This window comes from Helicoverpa armigera, chromosome 12 (genome assembly GCF_030705265.1).
Source record: "Helicoverpa armigera isolate CAAS_96S chromosome 12, ASM3070526v1, whole genome shotgun sequence".
Classification (NCBI taxonomy): domain Eukaryota; kingdom Metazoa; phylum Arthropoda; class Insecta; order Lepidoptera; family Noctuidae; genus Helicoverpa; species Helicoverpa armigera.
Genome location: NC_087131.1, coordinates 11,651,721 through 11,671,173, shown reverse-complemented (window position 1 = coordinate 11,671,173; position 19,453 = coordinate 11,651,721). Strand labels below are relative to the sequence as shown.

At 33.4% G+C, this 19,453-nt stretch overlaps 2 protein-coding genes across 2 annotated transcripts in view; one reads left to right on the top strand and one right to left on the bottom strand.

The window, feature by feature from the left end:
• Positions 1 to 19,453, bottom strand: part of LOC110374317 (angiotensin-converting enzyme) — a 156,163-nt gene that overhangs the window by 36,063 nt on the left and 100,647 nt on the right. The window lies entirely within an intron of this gene.
• On the top strand, positions 5,303 to 11,534 carry LOC110374320 (skin secretory protein xP2). Its single transcript, XM_021331985.3, has 2 exons — positions 5,303 to 5,457; positions 10,218 to 11,534. Exons 1-2 carry the CDS (start codon positions 5,446 to 5,448, stop codon positions 11,295 to 11,297), a joined length of 1,092 nt encoding a protein of 363 aa, XP_021187660.1. The 5' UTR covers positions 5,303 to 5,445; the 3' UTR covers positions 11,298 to 11,534.

Sequence of the window (19,453 nt, the reverse complement as noted above, 5' to 3'; positions counted from 1 at the left end):
AGTTTGTTTGTGCTCATAAATTAGTATACTTGATTTGAATCAAGATTTTCTTCGGGTCGGTTTATAAAAATCTTTGTAGTTTTCCCAACTTATACTATTGAATTATAAAATCATTTTCTATTTCTGGTAAAACTGGATTATAAAAAACGGATTAAAAACGCCCTTAGGACCCTGGTATAAAACATTGCTTCACAAAAAAGAAGGTGAAAACATAATGCACCCAGGTTCCCAACCTACAATAAGATTGTGCTGCACGCTTGATCGACTTAAGCCTTTCCAATATTCAGTAGATATACCTAATTATAGATACTTACTTATATACTTGAATATACACTGTTTACTGTGCCATGTAATTCGACTTTTATTCATTTAACGAGAGCGGAACGGACTGAACCATATTTAGAATTGCATATAGTTTTTACACTACTGTCAACGGTTTTTGTTTTTGCTGTTGCTAAGCAACTGAGTTATTTCTTTATATAGTTTATAAGTTTAAAAATAATTTCATTGATTTTATAGCAACCGTTTGGATTGGTTTTAAGTTTCTGATAAAATCTAAGTAGAAAATTGGCATCTTATCATGCTGACTCATTTATTGGACGATGATCATGAGAATTTTAGAGTGAAGTAGTCGGATCAAAATATTTTTCCAGACTAAGCTTTCTTGTGATGACCCTAAACAACCACGTTCATAGAAATATACACAACATCTTACTGCTTATTTACTCCCAGTAAAACAAAAGGTTTCAGAAGGCCCTACAAATATGATCACGTAACCAATTTATCTTCTAACCGACTTAATAACAATATAAGGGCTCCACACGATTTCAATTTGGCGCTAATAATAACAATAACGCTTATTATAATAATATTATTATTAAATATTAAAAAGGGAAGTGACTGGTAACATTGGCGGTGTTTTAAGGTCAAAAATTGTATCAAAAACGGCCACGATTTCGATTCTGGGTCAAGATTCGGAGCTGATTACGATAAACTGGAAATGAACTTCCTTATAAGTGATTGTTTATAATAAAAAAACTAATTATAAATTCCATGTTTTTTGGTAAACAAAAGATATCGACATATTAAGTATGTATGTAGATCTATATTATTATGTGAATGATACGTATGTAAATCTTCCTACGCGTGGTCTTCACCATAGTGAGGATCCCAGTTCATTTGATTTTAGTCAGAACATTATTTGTGGTATTATTTATTCCTTGTTAAGATTTTGTTAATAATTTTAATCCTACCTAAACTGTAAACATGACATTTAGGTGGCTTGAAAAGTATGGCTTTCTTCAATTAATAACCGCACAGGAATGCGCATTTCATTATCATCATCAGTTTTTTTATCGTCCCACTGTTAGGGGCAGGCCTCTTCTCACACAGAGAAGGATTGAGCGTTAATCACCACGCTTGCTCAATGCGGGTTGCTGATTTCAAATCTTATTGTCCAGGTTTCCGTAAAGCACTAATGTTATTGCATAATAATGACGTCTAATTAAATTTCTAGACCTATTTAGGTAATTGTGTAACACCTACTTAGGTTTTAGAAACGAAATAATTACAATAATATATAATCGTTGCGGCCTCAACCGTCAAGTGTATTTGATTCCTCAACATATTTGATTTATAACGGTGGTAACCTGATTAAGTCATAACAAAGAGATATAAGGCATTACCAACATTGTAGTAATAATTTTTAATAATGCGTAATTCGATCAAATTACCTACAAATCGAGTTTTACTAGGTATGATTTATTTTGAACATATCCTGCAGTATGTACTAAATGTTGTTACTAAATATCCTCAAAGAAAATAACTTAATAATTCCGGTATGATTCAACTATATCCTTCTAAGAATCGAATGAAAAATCGATATAAAAATCGGAATGAAAATCGACTATAAAAATCGGTACCTATGAGGATCGATTATATTTCCGCGTGGGAGGCGATTTTCGCACTAGGAAGGGCAGTAAACCTTTTAAAATGTTAAGCATTCGATAAAAAAGGGTTTCCTGTATAATTATCGATAGTGTTTTATGATTTAATGCAATTTAATTGAGTTCTCAATGCGTCATGAAGTGATAATGCGTTACTAAGTACAACGTGAGCTACCTATTTAATCGAATACAATTGATTTATCGATTGACGTAATGTTCGCAACACTTATTGCTCGTCCTGAACAAGTATTGCTTTATTGGGTTGTAAAAAGTAATGTAACCTAGTAGACAATAGCTATAATTCGATATCTTTACGAAAAGCTTACCGCTAAATATATTTTTTTCCCTACACATGTTATTTACTAAATGAAGTACGAATTAAGATTCTAGAATTAACAGAACAGACTGATTTAAAAATTAAATTGGTACACAAATAGTTTAGAGCCTAAGAAAAGCCATAGACTACTTTTATCCGAGTGCGGAAAGTAGGTTCCTCGGGTCATGGAAATGCGTGAAATCTAGTACCTAACTTATAAAAAATATGTGGGATCTCTAACACTTCAGTCGATTAGCCCTTCAACTTAAACCTGTATGCTATTCTCATACATAAGTGGATGGTATTGGAAAACTAAGAACATTCACACATTATGGCTTAAAGGTCGAAAGTCAATGGGATTGTAATCACACGATGTTAGTAGCTTGTCTATAGAACTATGAAGTGGTTGGCTTTCTTAGTTTATGGTAAATCATAAAAGTTATATTTATTTCTAGCTTTATATTTGAAGGGAAGAGTTCTAGCCTTTTCTTCTCCATGAAGAACTAAGCAATTAGAGACTGACTTTTGATAAGCATCTGCAGAGTCCCATTCGAAATTAAAACTTTAAAATTATCGTCGCTAGAAGCAATGGTAATAAAATTAATTAAAACAATAATAAAATTAGTTTTAATACGCTTTAGGAAAAGCAATAATTTAAGTTAATACCTACCTAATAATTAAAAGCAATAATTTTATTGTTATTTTATTGGTGTTGTATAATGTATCGTTGTCAGTATACTATTTCTAACCTTTGTACTTTTATGATCTGGTCGGGTCATTTCAATTTTACGGAAACTCGTTAAGTTGTGATTAGTTAACTTAATTAATAAGGGTTGTGTTTGATCTGTATTGATATTATAAAGAGGACACATTATTTTGTTTGTTTTAGGTACCCTAGAGGCTCCGAAACTACTGATTTGAAATAATTTTTTACTGTCGGAAAGCACTCTTCCCGAGTAATATAAGCTATATTTTATCCCGGCACGAGCAATGGTTCCCACGGGACGCGTGTGAAACCGCGGGAAAACGGCTAGTTGCATCTATCTATATTAATATCATAAAATGTTTATTGTTTGCTTGTCCCTGAATGCTCCAAAACTTAATTGAAAATACTTAGTTTTCATCGTTGAGAAACGATGACTATGGCTATATTTTATATGCATAAGGAAATAATTTCTCCCGGGACACAGGTGAAACCGCAAGAAACAGTCAGTATGTCACAAACAATTTCATAACACCTATTTATTCGTGTATTTTGATTACGAAAGTTATTGGTTTATAGTAAGAGTTGAACAAACAGACAAACATACGTAAAGTCAGGATTACAAGCAATGAATCAGTGTCTAACCAGGTCATGGTTGGTTATATCTAGAAATATGCGTATTTACGCATAATTATGTCAATAGCCCTGTCACAATTGATACAAAATCTATAACTACATACATTAGTTCCGTGACAAACTGATTTGATATTCAGTTAATTCGCAACGCATTGTTTTATAATATTTACTTGATACTAGTTGTATATTGCGGTTTCACCCGCGTTGGGACAAACTTCTTACCGTACCCGAATAAATATCGCCTATGTCATTCGGGGATAGTCTAGGTTCTCAACAGTGAAATAATTATTTAAATTGGTTCATAATTTCGGAGCCTTTAACATGTTTGTTGTTTGTACTGAAACAACAAACTTTATGATAACAGTTTAGATAAATCATACTCACAATAATCTATGGGGAAAATATTTGCCTGAAAGAGATCTAAACTGATGACCACTTATTATGCTTTTGTAAAATTGTTATCATCTAAACTCTTATAAGACGATCTTACAAGAGAAAATTCCGAAGTTACTGGATTTTTTTTCAGGTAGGTACTAAAACTTTTTTCATTAACAAAGAAGCAAGTTTCTGTACCTAAGTCAAATCTTTTGTAAGTAAGTAATCTATAACCGACTTCAACAAAAGAGGCGGCTCTCCATTGATCGCTATCTTTTCTGTGTCACATACATCTACCGATAACTTGAATATTTAGCAAAATAATTCCGACCCATTTCTGTTGTAGGTGTAACATGATTATTAAATTGTGAAAATTAAATTCCTCACTAATTACTATTCCGTTGTATCTATCATGTTCTGTTCATATTATCACTACGAACACATGGAAAAAAATAAAATTCTAAGCTTTAACGCACATTTGATCTCGTCGCCTATAAAATACTATTTCAATTGATTCGATTTTATAGTTATCTGAGTTCACTGCATAATACGAGATATTCAAGTACTTTAAAATAAGGTCAAAAGGCCTAATTAAAGGTCAACGCAATATGTTAGATTACTTACCCGAGAATTGAACTTACATACAAACGATTGAAGTAACTAAGAATGCCATTAAATTCATATACATAGGTAGCTATATAGATAAGATTAATTGATGATATTTATGTAAGTAGGTTTATTATTGACACCGTCCCCAAAATCAGACAAAGATGCAATATGCAAATGCATTTCGATACAGTTGTAGTCATTACATAACAAGATCAGAACAAAGAACTTTGAACTTTGAATCAGAACAAAATATTAATAATATACTGTAATATATGCCATAGTCCACTTTGTTTACTTAATAATTCCAAAAGTCGAACAATCAAAAGGATGCGAAATATCGATAAACGTTAGAACATCGACATAATTTACGATCTAGACCATTACCGACATACGCAAACTACAATTATTACGGACGAAGCTGTAATCTTTGTGCAGGATGCCGACCAGTATTAAATATCAAGCGGAAACACTTATATTTAACTTCAAGATACGCAATTGCAAAATACACATAACTCAAAAATATGTCGACCAAAACTGATACCCTAGGGCATGAACACACGGAACGATTATTATCGAGTCAAAAAAACTCCAACATTATTATTGAATCGAAAAAATAGTTGCGTAATTAGAGCGAAAAATAATTCGTGAATATTTTTTTTAAATTCGGAACGCGCGGCGCGTCTGTCTTCTGTTCGACGCGACGTCTAGCCGTATACGAAGGACTCGGACACAAAACAGCCTATTCCCGCTAGGGGGGCAATGGCGAAAGTATCGCCAAATAACCACCTATAAAAACACAGAACACACTCAACACAGTATCCAGTTCGATTCCCGACACCAACCACCGTTGAAGAGGCATTATGAAAACAACGGTGAGTGTGTGAAGTGCAGTGACGTGAAGTGATGACTTCAAAAAAGTGAATTAATGTGTCCCGTGTTTGTGAAGTGATTTAGGGCCTGTTATACCATTGTTTTTTAATCGGTTAATTTCAAAGTGGTATTTTATAGTTTTTTGAATAATGAATGTTCAAATTCATTGCCGTTTGAACAATGGTGGAACAGGTTTTACTTCAAATATCACCAGTGTGTAAAACGGGATGTGATACACTTTTTTGAAGTCAACATTTTACTTATAATTTTAAAACCAATCATTAGATCAAATCAGTATTTAAAATCTTCAGCAAAATATCCGTTACGCTATCGGTATCAAAAATAATATAGTGCAGTATTTAAACATCATAATTCAAATCAAGACCATTTAAATCCAACCTAAAAATAATTTATCAATTTTCAAACCCCAAAAGGGCCAAACCGACCCACTGATATTGAAAACGCCAAAGCAAAGCCCCAAGTCCAATAAATTAAACTATAAATTATTACCGATGAGTAATCCGTAGTTACGTCACAATAGAGAATTTACTCTCGATCGACACAACAGGTTTAAGTCCAGTCTAACTAGGAAGAGAGTCCAGGAAGGCATAAGTCAATGCTACGCCCAGTTAATGCGTAAATTGCATGAAGGCAACTGAGAAAAACAGATGTAATAACTACTAACGTATATGAACTTCGCAGAAAAGAAATCTTAAGTACTAGAAATTAAAAACAAAAAACGAAGAATTTTTAACAAAATATTAGTAAGATTTGATAAATTTTTCAAAAAAAAAATTACTCAGAAAAAAAATAGAGAAAATGTTGTACAAAACGTTAAAAAGATTTGGCTTAAAACTCTCAAACAAAGAAATAAATGTCAGTTTTGTTTTTGTAAATCGAGCCGTGAGAATAGATAAACTTAGATTTAAAAACAATACAATTAGATATTAGCTGTTAAATACTGAGTTTCAATGGTAATTGTTCAATTAAGAGATAATAATAAGAGTAGTTTATTTTATTTAAACAAATTGTGTATTTTGAAAATACACGTTTTTATATTTTGAACGGCACAACTCTTGATTTTAATGTTTCATAGTAAAAACTACGAGACATTTTTGTAGAAGGTCTTTATTATTCTTTAAACGAAGGTCCAAACTCTCAAGAAAAGTCATTTCATGTTCATAAATCCCCAATCTGTCCTAATCCAATAACAATTTAATAAATTCCGGTATAAATATCTATTAGCTACGCTTTCCTGTCCCATTTTAATTGCAGTTACAATTAATAGGCTCAATTTCAGCAAAACTTTGAAGAAATAACTTATTCAAAAGCAAACTCAACAGAGTGCAAACCAGTTAAATTTATTGGTTTCCTGTATAACCAGATTTGCCTTTTATAGTTCACGTTATTAGTCCTAAACCGACTAGTTCTTAGTAACTGCATTTGTGTGTAAAAACATAAAGAGTTGGTTTGACCGTAGAATCCTAGAAAAACTGATATAACAAAGACTTTTTCTTCGAAGTAAATTCACAAAAAGTTTTGTTCTGCACTAGACGAAATTGTAGCTTGCTCCAAAATTAGATCACCAATGAATGATATAACCTATTTTAAAAATATTTTCACTTTATTTATATAAATTTTATTCATTTAAGTGTTGTTTTTACTGCGTTTTTCTAAAACAACCGTAGAACAATGTAGCTTTATGCAAAAAAAACAAAAGACAGTCGCGGACCCGTCCAAAATTTTGAACCGTACATTTCAATTAACCATATACGCGATATAAATAGACGTCCATTAAAGATGTGCATAAGTCATGTCATAATATCACATGCCAGGTCACCGTGTGCCATAGTATTACTTACGTAACGAGTAAAACTGGCACATTTTACTGTAATAGTCAACCGCGATCTTTAGCCATGTATGGGTGCAATATTTCTTGGTATTGTTGGTCTGGGAGAAATTAAATGAAACTTGGAGAAAATTCGAGAAATGTAGAGCTGAAGAGGAAGATAATTGTTTATTTGTTTGTACCCTAAAGACTCCGAAAAGTTTGAAACGGTTTGAAAATGCTGATAATTTAAAATAATCCCAAGAGTCATAGGCTTAATTTTATCCCGGTACGGGCAGTAGTTCCCACGGGACACGAGAGAAACTGCAGGAAACAGCTGGACAACAAATAAGGTTTTCTTAAACTTCTTTGTTTATCGAACTTCAGAGCAATTAACATAGGTATAGCTAAAGTCGCAGTTAGGTAAGTATCCGTCGCGACCCATTTCCTAAGTTGCGAAAGCCCCATAGCAAAGTATCCCACGAACCGACCCGAAGCAGCCCGATCGCCAACCGACCTCGTTCTCTTTGTACCTGATTAGCATCTATTCTGTCAAAACAATGCGAATGAAAATGTTTGCGATACAATTTTCGAGTATTGTTTTTGGTATTAGAATCGAATGTTACTTAATCGATAGCTTCTATATTAATCTTATGAAATTCATTACCAATCTGACGCGACATATCGCGTAAGTTATGATATAAATATGAGAAAAAAGAAATCTTGAAGATCATAAAGTTTGTTTACATATTGGCACGTGCCAAGATCTTATTTGTACGTCTTTGCAAGCTCACGATACTGTTATGCCGTCATAAAGATGCGCTTAACTCTCATTGGCTAATTTATGTATATCGTGATACTTTTTTCGTGAGATCAAATCAGGCAGTTACGTACAATTACGCGTCCATGAGACTCGTTGCGTTGTGGATTATGTCGCAGTAATGGTATATTCTTGGCAACCAGGTTTTGTAACCGCAGATGTGTAAGTAATAGATCTGCCGGTGTTCATTACACAAATTATATGGGGCTCGTTAATACTGGCATATAAGATAAAGTAATTTAAAACAGTGATCCAACCTTCTTTATTTTACTAAGATGCTCTCAAAAAAGATACGTTTGATTTTTACGAAGAATGGCTCTCAAAAATTCTTTTGAATAGCAACAATGCAAGGTCGTACTCCAAAAAGCGTAATAGCAAAAATTGCAAAAATAAACAAAACAACGCTGGGAAAATTCTAACAAAGAATACTTGATACGCGCTGAGTTGCACCACGAGAAGTTAACCGAGCCATTTGTGAACGACGATTATGGAGTACTTAGACCAAGCGTTTGTACCCAGCGTGATATTATTTAAATGAGTATTGCAATACATGTACGGGTTTACAGGGGATATTTCTCAACTTATTGCTTGATAGCCATCTTTTGCAGACTAAAAATTGGAACAATATACGGGAAATGTGTTCATAATGCGCAGACTTCTTAAGCCTCGATTAAGACTAGCTTCCTTAATTAGCTGACAATGACGATATAAAACAAAAGCAGGCGCTTTATAAATATTTAATTAAAATACCTACTTGAGGTAATCCGTCATTTTCAACACATACCGGTGACTTTGCAAATTATCTTCATTCCTCAACTCAAACCAAGGTCGTTGTTCACGTAACTTTCAATTGAAATTAATCTGGGTTATGTATCATCAATCTTTGACATTGTCCGGGTATTTTGCAAACTTCAAACGTGGAAGCTTAAACCTTTGATTAATTTTGATCTCTTGTTAAGGTGGAAAGTTTTGTTGTGTAATCAGGAACATTATTTAGGATTATTTATTTGAATTGTTAGATTTGTGCGTAGGATAAGGATTAGTCATTGTTTACATTATAATCCTTATGACATAACATAAAAGTGGTTCAAGTATGTACTCGCTCCATTTATGTTGACTTGAATCTTCTATGAATTGGGTGTCAATTACTGTAAAATAATTGATATAAAGCTTAACAGTTCTAGCTTTTAACGATGATTAGATTTAAGATAATTAAAATATGTATTAATAAACTGACTTATAAACCATATTTAGTAATACAAGTTGTTTACTGATGACAGTAATTTCCATGTCACCGTTCGCAAGCGGTTGCGAAACCTTGATAAACGGACGATTTGCAATATCGTAGTGAATAGTTAACCGATCGTTAACTATACGTTAACCGTGGTTATATAACGGTGTATTGACACGATTTGCTTCGATACTTCTAGTTTATTACAGCGATGCAATTAATAATGCATCTTTTGGCAGTGTTAAGTCATTTGATTGAGTTATTAAAGCAGTCTTTCTAGATGTCAGTGTTAGACTAGAATACACTTTTTTAGAAACATGTTAACGGGTTGTTTACTAACCGCTTTTTAATCAGTTATTTTTGATTTTTAATTATTGTTATTTTTACATTTATGTTCGAATTTTATGCTGTATAATATACTTGACATTGAAATATTTAATAGTTATCTAGCTCAAATGTCAGCATAACCTGATTAGTTGCTTATATAAACTGAATTATAAGATTTTTCTCAAATTACAATTTCAGATTTTAAAAATATATCTTCTTTTATTTACATAGTTATCGATATCACTGAATATTTTCCACTAGGAAGACTAGCTATTTATAATTTTCCTGAGTTTTTCTTCAAATACCTCTCCACACTTGAGTAGACCAGCAGTAAAGTTATTAATTGCATTGTAAAACGACAATGCACTGGCACACTAATTACTGCAATAATTAAATATTACGTAATTATTGGATAATGGTCTTGATTGATTCTATTATGTTTTTGTCATGCATTCATATACAATGTTTGCGCACTATGCGGTCCTCGAACAAAATCTTTCATTGAAAAATAAAGCTTCTCCACAAAATACTAAGTTTCATTTTTCTTTGTCCACAGTTCTGCTTAGTTTTCCTGCTGGTAGCAGCCGCAGCTGCCAGCGAGAAGAAGACGACAGAAAAGAAAGCGGAGCCATTGGAGAAGAAACTGGACAAACGTGGTCTCTTGAACCTCGGCTATGGATACGGCATTCACGGGCTAGACGTCGGCTACATCGGCAGCGGCCACGGCTTCGGCGGAGCATACAACCTGGTCGATGACCACGCCTACAGCGGCTACGGCATCGACCTCGGCCAGCACTCCGACACCACCAGGACCATCACCCTCGTCAAGGGAGTCCCATACGCCGTGCCCGTCGAGAAACACATCCCCTACCCCGTCGAGAAGCCCGTGCCCTACCCCGTCAAAGTGCCCGTACCACAGCCCTACGAGGTCGTCAAACACGTGCCTGTTCACGTGAAAGAGTACGTCAAAGTCCCAGTCCATGTGCCCGCGCCTTACCCGGTTGAGAAGAAGGTACCTTACCCCGTCCACGTTCCCGTCGACAGGCCTTACCCCGTGAAGGTCCTCGTCCCTCAGCCCTACCCCGTTGAGAAACACATTCCCTACCCCGTCAAGGTGCCAGTGCCCCAGCCCTACCCCGTGGAGAAACACGTGCCATACCCGGTCGAAGTTAAGGTTCCCGTTCCCCAGCCTTACCCAGTGATCAAACACGTTGGTGTCCCCGTTAAGGTGCCCGTTGACAGGCCCTACCCCGTACACGTACCTGCTCCCTACCCTGTTGAGAAGCCCGTCCCAGTCGCTGTGCCCGTTGAGAAGCCCGTGCCTTACCCCGTCAAGGTCCCCGTCGACAGGCCTTACCCCGTCAACGTAGACAGGCCTTACCCCGTCCCCGTGAAGGTGCCCGTCCCTGAGCCCTACCCAGTGTACAAGCACGTGCCTTACCCAGTTGAGAAGCCCGTGCCCTACCCCGTGAAGGTGCCCGTCGACAGGCCTTACCCCGTGCACGTTGAGAAGCACATCCCAGTCCCCGTAGAGAAGCCTTACCCAGTTCCCGTCAAGGTCCCCGTGTTGGTTAGCGAGCACGACCACGACCACTCCAGCCACTTGAGCTTTGGAGGCTCCTACTACAGCCATTAGAATAATACTAGTTTTAATATTATAAATTTTCATCCGCCAAGCGATCATTGAAATATTATTTATAATCTCGCCTAATGGCCGGGACACCAGCAAAAGGAAACACATCATTTTTTGTATATTTATATGTAAACATGTCATGCATGTATGAGCGTACGTGTACGTAGTGATATAAAGGTTACCATTTTAGGTTTAAGATGAATGTAAAAAAGTATGAAAAAATTAAATAATTAAAAGTTATTTTCGTTGTTTCCATTTGCATACCATTTATTCTTAAGTATTTTTAAACCCACCCAACTCACATCCTATTTGTTTTTTGCTGATAAAAATCACAAACTGTATATAAAAAGCTAACCTTCAGAGCTGTAGGCCTTTTAAAAGTTTATTTGAGGAAATAAGCAATCGATTGAGGAAATGTACAATCGCAGTGTGAAGTGTAAAGTATCGAGTATAATAAATCATAACGTCTGACCTTCGATTACAAGCTACTTGCTTGTATAACAATAATAATTTTATGTTATTCGCCAGAACTGCTGTAAAAAGTTATTAGTGTAAATATTGACTTGGAGGAAATAATACATTATTTTTTATTGTAAAGTTATTGTGGTAGCTAATATAAATTACGCCAAAAAGTAATAAACAAACTAATTATTTGGTAAACCAATCAACATTTTGAATTGAAACACAAAATTGTAATCCATAAATCCTTGTAAACGAGAAAGTATGTGTGCATGTGTAGTTTAATATTTCGCGCAAAATAACCAAATGAATTTTCATAAAACTTGGCAGTGATATAGTTATATAGCTAGTTTTTCAGAATAACATATAATCCACTTTTTGTTCATGCGCGGTAAAAATCCCTAAAATCTATCCATTTCGAACCACATTTTGAAAAAAAAAAAGTTTTTTTTTACTTTTAAGATTTAAACATATTTTTCGAAACATAATTTAGAAGACATATTTTTTGTCTCAAGTTCGAATCTACAGTGGTTACAGATTACGTGAGAATCACTTTTACGTGAACAAAAGTGGAGTAACCGTCTGTGCTGTATATGTTATTATTTGCCGACCTTGGGGTAATACTTTAGAATTTTGACATGCTTTTTAAATCGGTCAAGTGCATGTTTGTTTTATGGAATCTTTTGGGTTATTTATTATTGCGTGTTTTTTTTTGTTTGAGGATTCGAGATTTGGGGGCTGTATTGTCTTAAGTTTTTTTGTTATTTCATTTAATATCTATTCTAGATCTAAGCTAGTGTTATTTGAAATAAACCTCAGGGAAAACTACTATAGATGTATATTTTTTGGTTATTGAATGTAGCTGATTGTTAAAATAGAATTCACACACAGACTCCACATTCAAACTATACTGTAGGTATCAACACAATTGTAACTCAAATCTATCTGAAATTCTCATACTTTTAATATAAAGTCATCCCTAAATAATACATAGTAAAATAGATAACAGAGAAAATAATCCATAACTTTTCACCCAACATCGACACATTACACTGCGTGTCAAAAAAACAGACCACTCATTATATTTTCACAAACGTCATGTTAGCGAACACCAAAGAACTGATAAGTCAAGTCATACAATACAATATGCATTTTCTCAGCCATTGCACATCAAACTGCAAGCGTTCGTGTATATGTATGAAAACGTTACTACATGATACAAAGAATTCTTTGTCCCATTGTTAGTAGCACGCTCACACGCATTTCTGTACACGTAAGCAAGAAAAAACTTGCACACAATAGAAAAATAATATTTGATAATTACAGTTGAATATTAATTAGGGTTTTGTTGTGTATCTTGTATAATGGCGTCAATTTTGAGGGATGAATGGGAACAAAAAGTTATAAGAGAAAAAAATTATAATTATTTTTTTTCTCCACACAAATAAATAAAAGCAGCTCTATTTTTATTACGAAGGAACTCTTCATATTTCTGTCTACATTTGTTAGCAAAGAATATAATTAAGTAAGCTCAATAACAAATTATTATAATTACAAGACCACCTTACTACTTAACAGTTTCAAAACCATATCTCGAAATACTAGATCTAATTCTTGCAACGTTGACGTTTCTAACAAGGAAATGAAAACTAAGTTTAATTACTAGTATCAAACAAGAATCAGCCACATTACCCAATGGTTTGGCATGTAACCGTAATTGGTAGTGCAAAAATTACACTGTGTACATTTTATTGTCCGCGAGTGTAGTTTGCAAGTTACATGGGAAAAGCTTGATTCGCTGTTTTTATTGCGAAAGAGGTCGGTAGTGCAATGTTGTTAAATAAATATGCATTTTTATGGGCTGTTATAATGGAAAAGAGTGAACACTTTAACATAAGAGGTGAATCAATACTATAATACTTTTTGTAGACCAGCAGAATGAAGCACGATAACTTTAGGTACCGGTAATAGTCATCTTTTAGTCAACGTATTTTACCCACTAAGACTTGTAACCATACTCCACAAAAGGTAATGTAGGTAGATACAACTTTAATCACTATCTTCGGAAACGTTTAATTAGTTATTACTATCAATCATCATTCTAAAAACAGATTAAAGAGAAAATGTATAGAAAAGTCATTAAATACTTTTTCAATTTGGTTATCTGCCCTCCTCAACTATATTTCAGGCTTACTGGATGCAATAATTGTGTCCCAGAATATTAAAATATATATCTTTTTCATTAACGAACCGGTACAAAGATTTAAGGGCCCTTCAAAATTGGTCACTGGTGCTGTTCAATATCCCAAAAGATAGACATACTTTTATTTTAAGTCCCCTGAAAAGGACCATAATTATTTATACTGCTGCTGATCCCATTAACCATATCTATAGACTCAATATATCCTTTCTCCACACAACGCCATCTACGCTAACTACGTGTAAACTATAAATTGGTATCGAGTTACCGGCAGCCCAAGGTTTAGAAAGTATAGAATGTTTCTATACAATTTACCAGAGCTCCTATGCGGTTTTACACGACACCGGCAGAGGGCGCAGTTGTCGCTTAGTATTTAATTGGCTGATTAATCTTAAATAAGCCATATTTGGACTAATTGTTTTAACATATTATGAAGGAATAATAGGCTGTCTTAAGTATCTTTTATCCAATTAATAATAGGTATTGTTTTTTTGTATCGCGTAGTTGCGTAGCGCGTAGCACATTAAGAAATACAGTTTTTTTCTACTTTAGGCTTACATCGTTTCTATCATACAAGCCTACCATGTAAATTCCTTGATAGAAATAAGTGTAAGTAGTTGTTTGAAGTAAGGTTTTATTTCGACCAGTTCTTGTTATGCACTGCTTAGACTTAGACCCATTTGCACCATTTGTCGAGAACAATTTATCGTATGCTTAAGTTTTTCATAGATATAGGTAAGATTTTTTTGTATTCGTTTATAAGTTTTGTTATGTCTGATATTTGTATTTGTATGGACCCTAGTTGCCTGAATTAATGGAATAAATAAATAAATACTAGCAGGAAACTTTCAGAATATTTCGATACGATACCTACTTACACTACGCATCGTGTGCGTGTTAGTGCTGAAATAACGTCTAATTATTTAAAAAAGAGATAGTGGTGGTTAAGAGCAATAAATTACTTGAACCACATGTTTAACTCTTATGTAAGAGTGATTTGAGGAAAATGCGAAACTAATACATAGTTCTAAAAAGTATGTAGTAAGAATAAGATTTGAGCTAGTTTTATGATCAAAGTCCCCGAGTTTAAGTAATTGGAGTTAGTTTAAAGTCCACCTAGAATACATAATTTATGCTTTCATTGTTAAAAAAGTGTGCTGCTAGAATCATCCTACGTTCTACCAATAGCATTATTATATAAAGGAAAAAGCAGCAACTAAGAACTGGATGGATTTTGATGAAACTTGGGAATATTATAGCTTATAATTTTTATGGATAAGTAGCTAGTAGTTCCCTCGGAACTCGGGTGAAACGTAGACAAAACCAGTAAATTATATGAACAGCGATTTCAATGGTATACGAAAATTATATATGCAGTCAGTCAACACTGAATAAATTGAAAAAAGAAACACACACACATATGGGTGCAACTGGAAAGCATTTACCAAATAAAAGCACTTAGATTTTTTATGAAAATACTTGGGATTTCATACGCTGGGTCACTGAAGAAGTGTTGGCAGCAAATAATGCTAGTTTTTGTCTGCAATATATTAAGAACTAGCCTTTTTACTTAAGTTTAATATAAACATTATAATTAATTAAAAAGTATAACAAGCATATCAAATGAAAGGAGATTTCATACGAGAGCATAAAAAGAAAGGTATTTCGCACACATTACACTAGCAAAATTTGAAAGTACACTCATTGAGAAAAGATTTATGCGATTAGGTAACCATAATAAAAATGATTGAAACATTTCAAAATATTTTTCAATAAATTGATCATCTTGTAATATTGCAATGTAGTGCAGATGTTTTTAATGAAGTAATTTAAAAACATATAAATTCTAAGATGATTTTCTACTCTAGTAATAGAGCAATATTTTTTTTATGAGCTCGATAATAAAGATCAATTTTGTTTACAAACTAATATAAAATAAAATCTAAATGGATGACTGGTTCTGTAGATTTCAACAGCATATACATTCTTAGTATGTATGCTACTCTAAAACACTTATACTTACTTATTAATATTATAGCTGTCCACGCGGTTTCACCCGCGTCCCGGGAAAACTTCTTCCTGTACTTACAACAAAACATCAAATCTATATTCTTTTTATATTTGTATGAATAAAGATTAATTAGTAGTTGCGTTTTAAACTAGACTGAAGTATTTTTGTCATCACCAGTACCCACACGCTTCGTGAAAGGCATCCTACTCGCAAAATAAAAACAAAACATTTGCAATTTATTACTACTAGTGCGGTTGTGTAAACTGTGCATGTGTGTGTGTGTATGTATGTGTAGTAATTCATTAATGTGTGTGCTTAACACTTGATATACTTATATTATAATAACGGGAGCCTGATGCAACATGTTACGACATGTAGAGCAAAAAATGTTTGTTTTTTGTTTTGTGGTTGAGAAACACCCTGTGTTTTTGAAGGCTTGTTGTTGCTTACCTGCCTCAACATACGTACTGGTAGATAAGTAAGTTCTGCAGAATGATTCTCTAGCGATATAACCATATTTCTAGTTTTGTTGAGTCAAAAGTGTAATAATCATTATTGCATATTATCATTAGGTACTTAAAACCATACCAAAATAATCTGAACTCTAGGTTTGTTGAATGCAAGTAATTTTTTTTAATCCTAAGATAGGAATTTATCTCATTCAATTTTATACACTTGCATCACACATACAAAAAATATTTTGTTACGTAGGTATGTTCATCATTGAAACTGAAAGTTGACCGAATTAGAAATGTTACATATTTTATTCATAAAATGAAAATAAATACCATTTAAAACTAAGTAAAATCGTGAAATTTGAATAAAAAATAAATGTTACAATTATTTATCCTGATTTTAATACATGTTGTAGTAACTTCCTATCATGTTACTAGCAGCCGTCAGGGGTTTCATTCGCATCCCGCAGGAATTCTTCCTCGTACTCTGATAAAATATTGTACTTAATAAAACATAAAGATTTTTTCAAATCAGGCAGTAGTTCCTGAAATTATCGCGTTCAAACAAACATACTTTAGCTTTATATTATTATTTATATGTATATTAAACAGTGATAATGATCCAAACTTTTGCGCAACAGTTTTCTGGTATTTGAGAATTTATGAGTGTTCGTCCAATGGCAGACGTTTCTTTTGAATAATAATTATAATTGAAGATCTACAAAGATATTACTTTGAGAATCTTACTGAATATATTGGTCAATATCTTTTTAATTTTATTACATCTAAACAAGTTGTGTCTTTCTTCCTATGCACTCGCATATTTTTGCGCACAGATCCCGAAGCTAGGACAAACACTTACGATGGGTTACCATTTAACTATAACGATAACCGAACTACTTTCAGTTGTCAAACCACGATTTAACCAATGGGCCACCATTTCACGGCGGATTATGGTTTGGTTCTTGTTATAAATAAACAGTGCGACGCACCCTTACAAAATACTAACTAAAAAATCATGATTTTAAACACTACTTACAACTTAATAATATATTACTTATGGTTGATTTTAATTAATTTATGAAGAAAATTAACATAAGTTTGGCGTGAAAGAGGCGTCAAGTCGTTGAGGTAAAATGTTTTGCAGTTTGCATAAATTGTATGAGGATAACGTGATGTGAAGATATCTTTATGTAAATAAGTGTAGAGTAAAACAAAATGGTTATTTTAAATTACTGATAATTGGGTAATTATGTACCTACTTGGCTTTTATTATAATTTAAAGTGATAATTTGAGTCACTCCAATGAAGAATCTTCGAATAAATTCATATAAAGCATGTAAAACAAAGTGAGCAATAAAAGAAAGCTAACAATATATGTATAAGTAGAATGACGTCATTATATTCATTATTTTAAGCTCTAATGCATTTCTGAATGCAACTTAGTATTTGTAAAAACGACTGAAGCACGAACTACTTTCTTATGTAACAATCATTAAGTTAAATAGTCTAGAAAAATTAGACTAAGCACTAATAAAATGCCCAATTACAACAACTAGGTAATTTCACGTAATCCTGAAGTAATCCATTTGAGTATAGCCTTGAAACGAAAAACACAAAAAAATACTGTTATGCATTAACAGTATGATTATGCAGATTTATTGCACACCTAACCCAATTCGCATGGATACTGCAAAAAACATCGCATTTCAAGTTGGTATATGGCCGAAACTTTACCGTAACGAGATACAGTCCAAATTTGTATGACTTGTCCGATTACTCAAGGCGTTAAGCGTATCATTGCTCCTCATTTTGGATATGAAATTGAAAAAATACCCTTTTGAAATGTCGCTCATTGGCGACAATTGAGGGTTATTAAGTTAATGTTCGCTGTTTTTGTGCGAATTGACGAATTACTGCATTTTGGATGTTCGGTATTTTGAGGTTTTTTATGAAGATTGTCATATGAATTGCGAAATTATACTTAACTTTCCTTGTGGCGTAAGTGAGTTGAAAACATTTTATTAATGACGAAGTAAAGCTCGTGTTTGTATTTTTTTCTTTTCCGAATTTCACACAGAATTTAAGCATTGACGAAAGATTTATTAAGGTTGGTAACACAGTTTGACGAAAGGTGTTGGTTGGTCCTTTTTTCTGGGTACATGAAACTTGGATCATTAAGTTGAACCATTAATCAATTTTCGTCATATTTGAGAGAAGGTAATTTTGTGGCATCATTTGACATTTTCCGCCGTCATTAGATTACATTGATGAGCTAATTTAGTAAATAAAATTGGTTATATTTATGCTGTGAAACTGTTGCAGCTTTGTACATCGCTGGAATTATTCATCTTAATATTAAATATCACTAACTTTCAGCAGTTTTATCCGCGTCCCATTAGTACAAAATATACAGCCAGCATACAGTCTTCCTCAAAAATTTCCTCTCTAAAACTGAAAGATTTGTTTCTTTATGAAACACTTTACTACTACACTACTTTTATGAAACTTTTAATACCTATTACCTTTTACAATTATGCAATTGTTTCTTTGTGAGAGGCTGAATAGATCAAATTACTTTTTGTCTAGCTAGAGCTTTAAATGTCATGATAAGTATAAGTAAACTAGGTCATTTTCAAATTCAATACATCGTTCCGTTGCATATTAAAAGTGCACAAAAAAACATAATTCAATTTGTTTGAATTTTTATTGATGCTCTTGCAGTATCCAGTGAGACTGGAAGCCGAACCCAACATAGTTGGGAAAACGCTAGACAGATGATGGTGATGATGGTCTTACATTATAAAACTCTTAACGAAAAAGCTATCATTGCGCGAATTGGAATAGAATTAAAAAAAAAAAAAACTAATTAGTTTGACCACAAGCATACTCACTATTCATGCCAATTTCGAATTTGGACTTTATTACATGGGTGTAACAATTATTTTTGTTTACATTTAAATTGATGGTTTATAAACTGTCAGCTTCATCACGTTTATTAAAATCTTGAATGAAAGGGTCGTGCTCTTGCTAA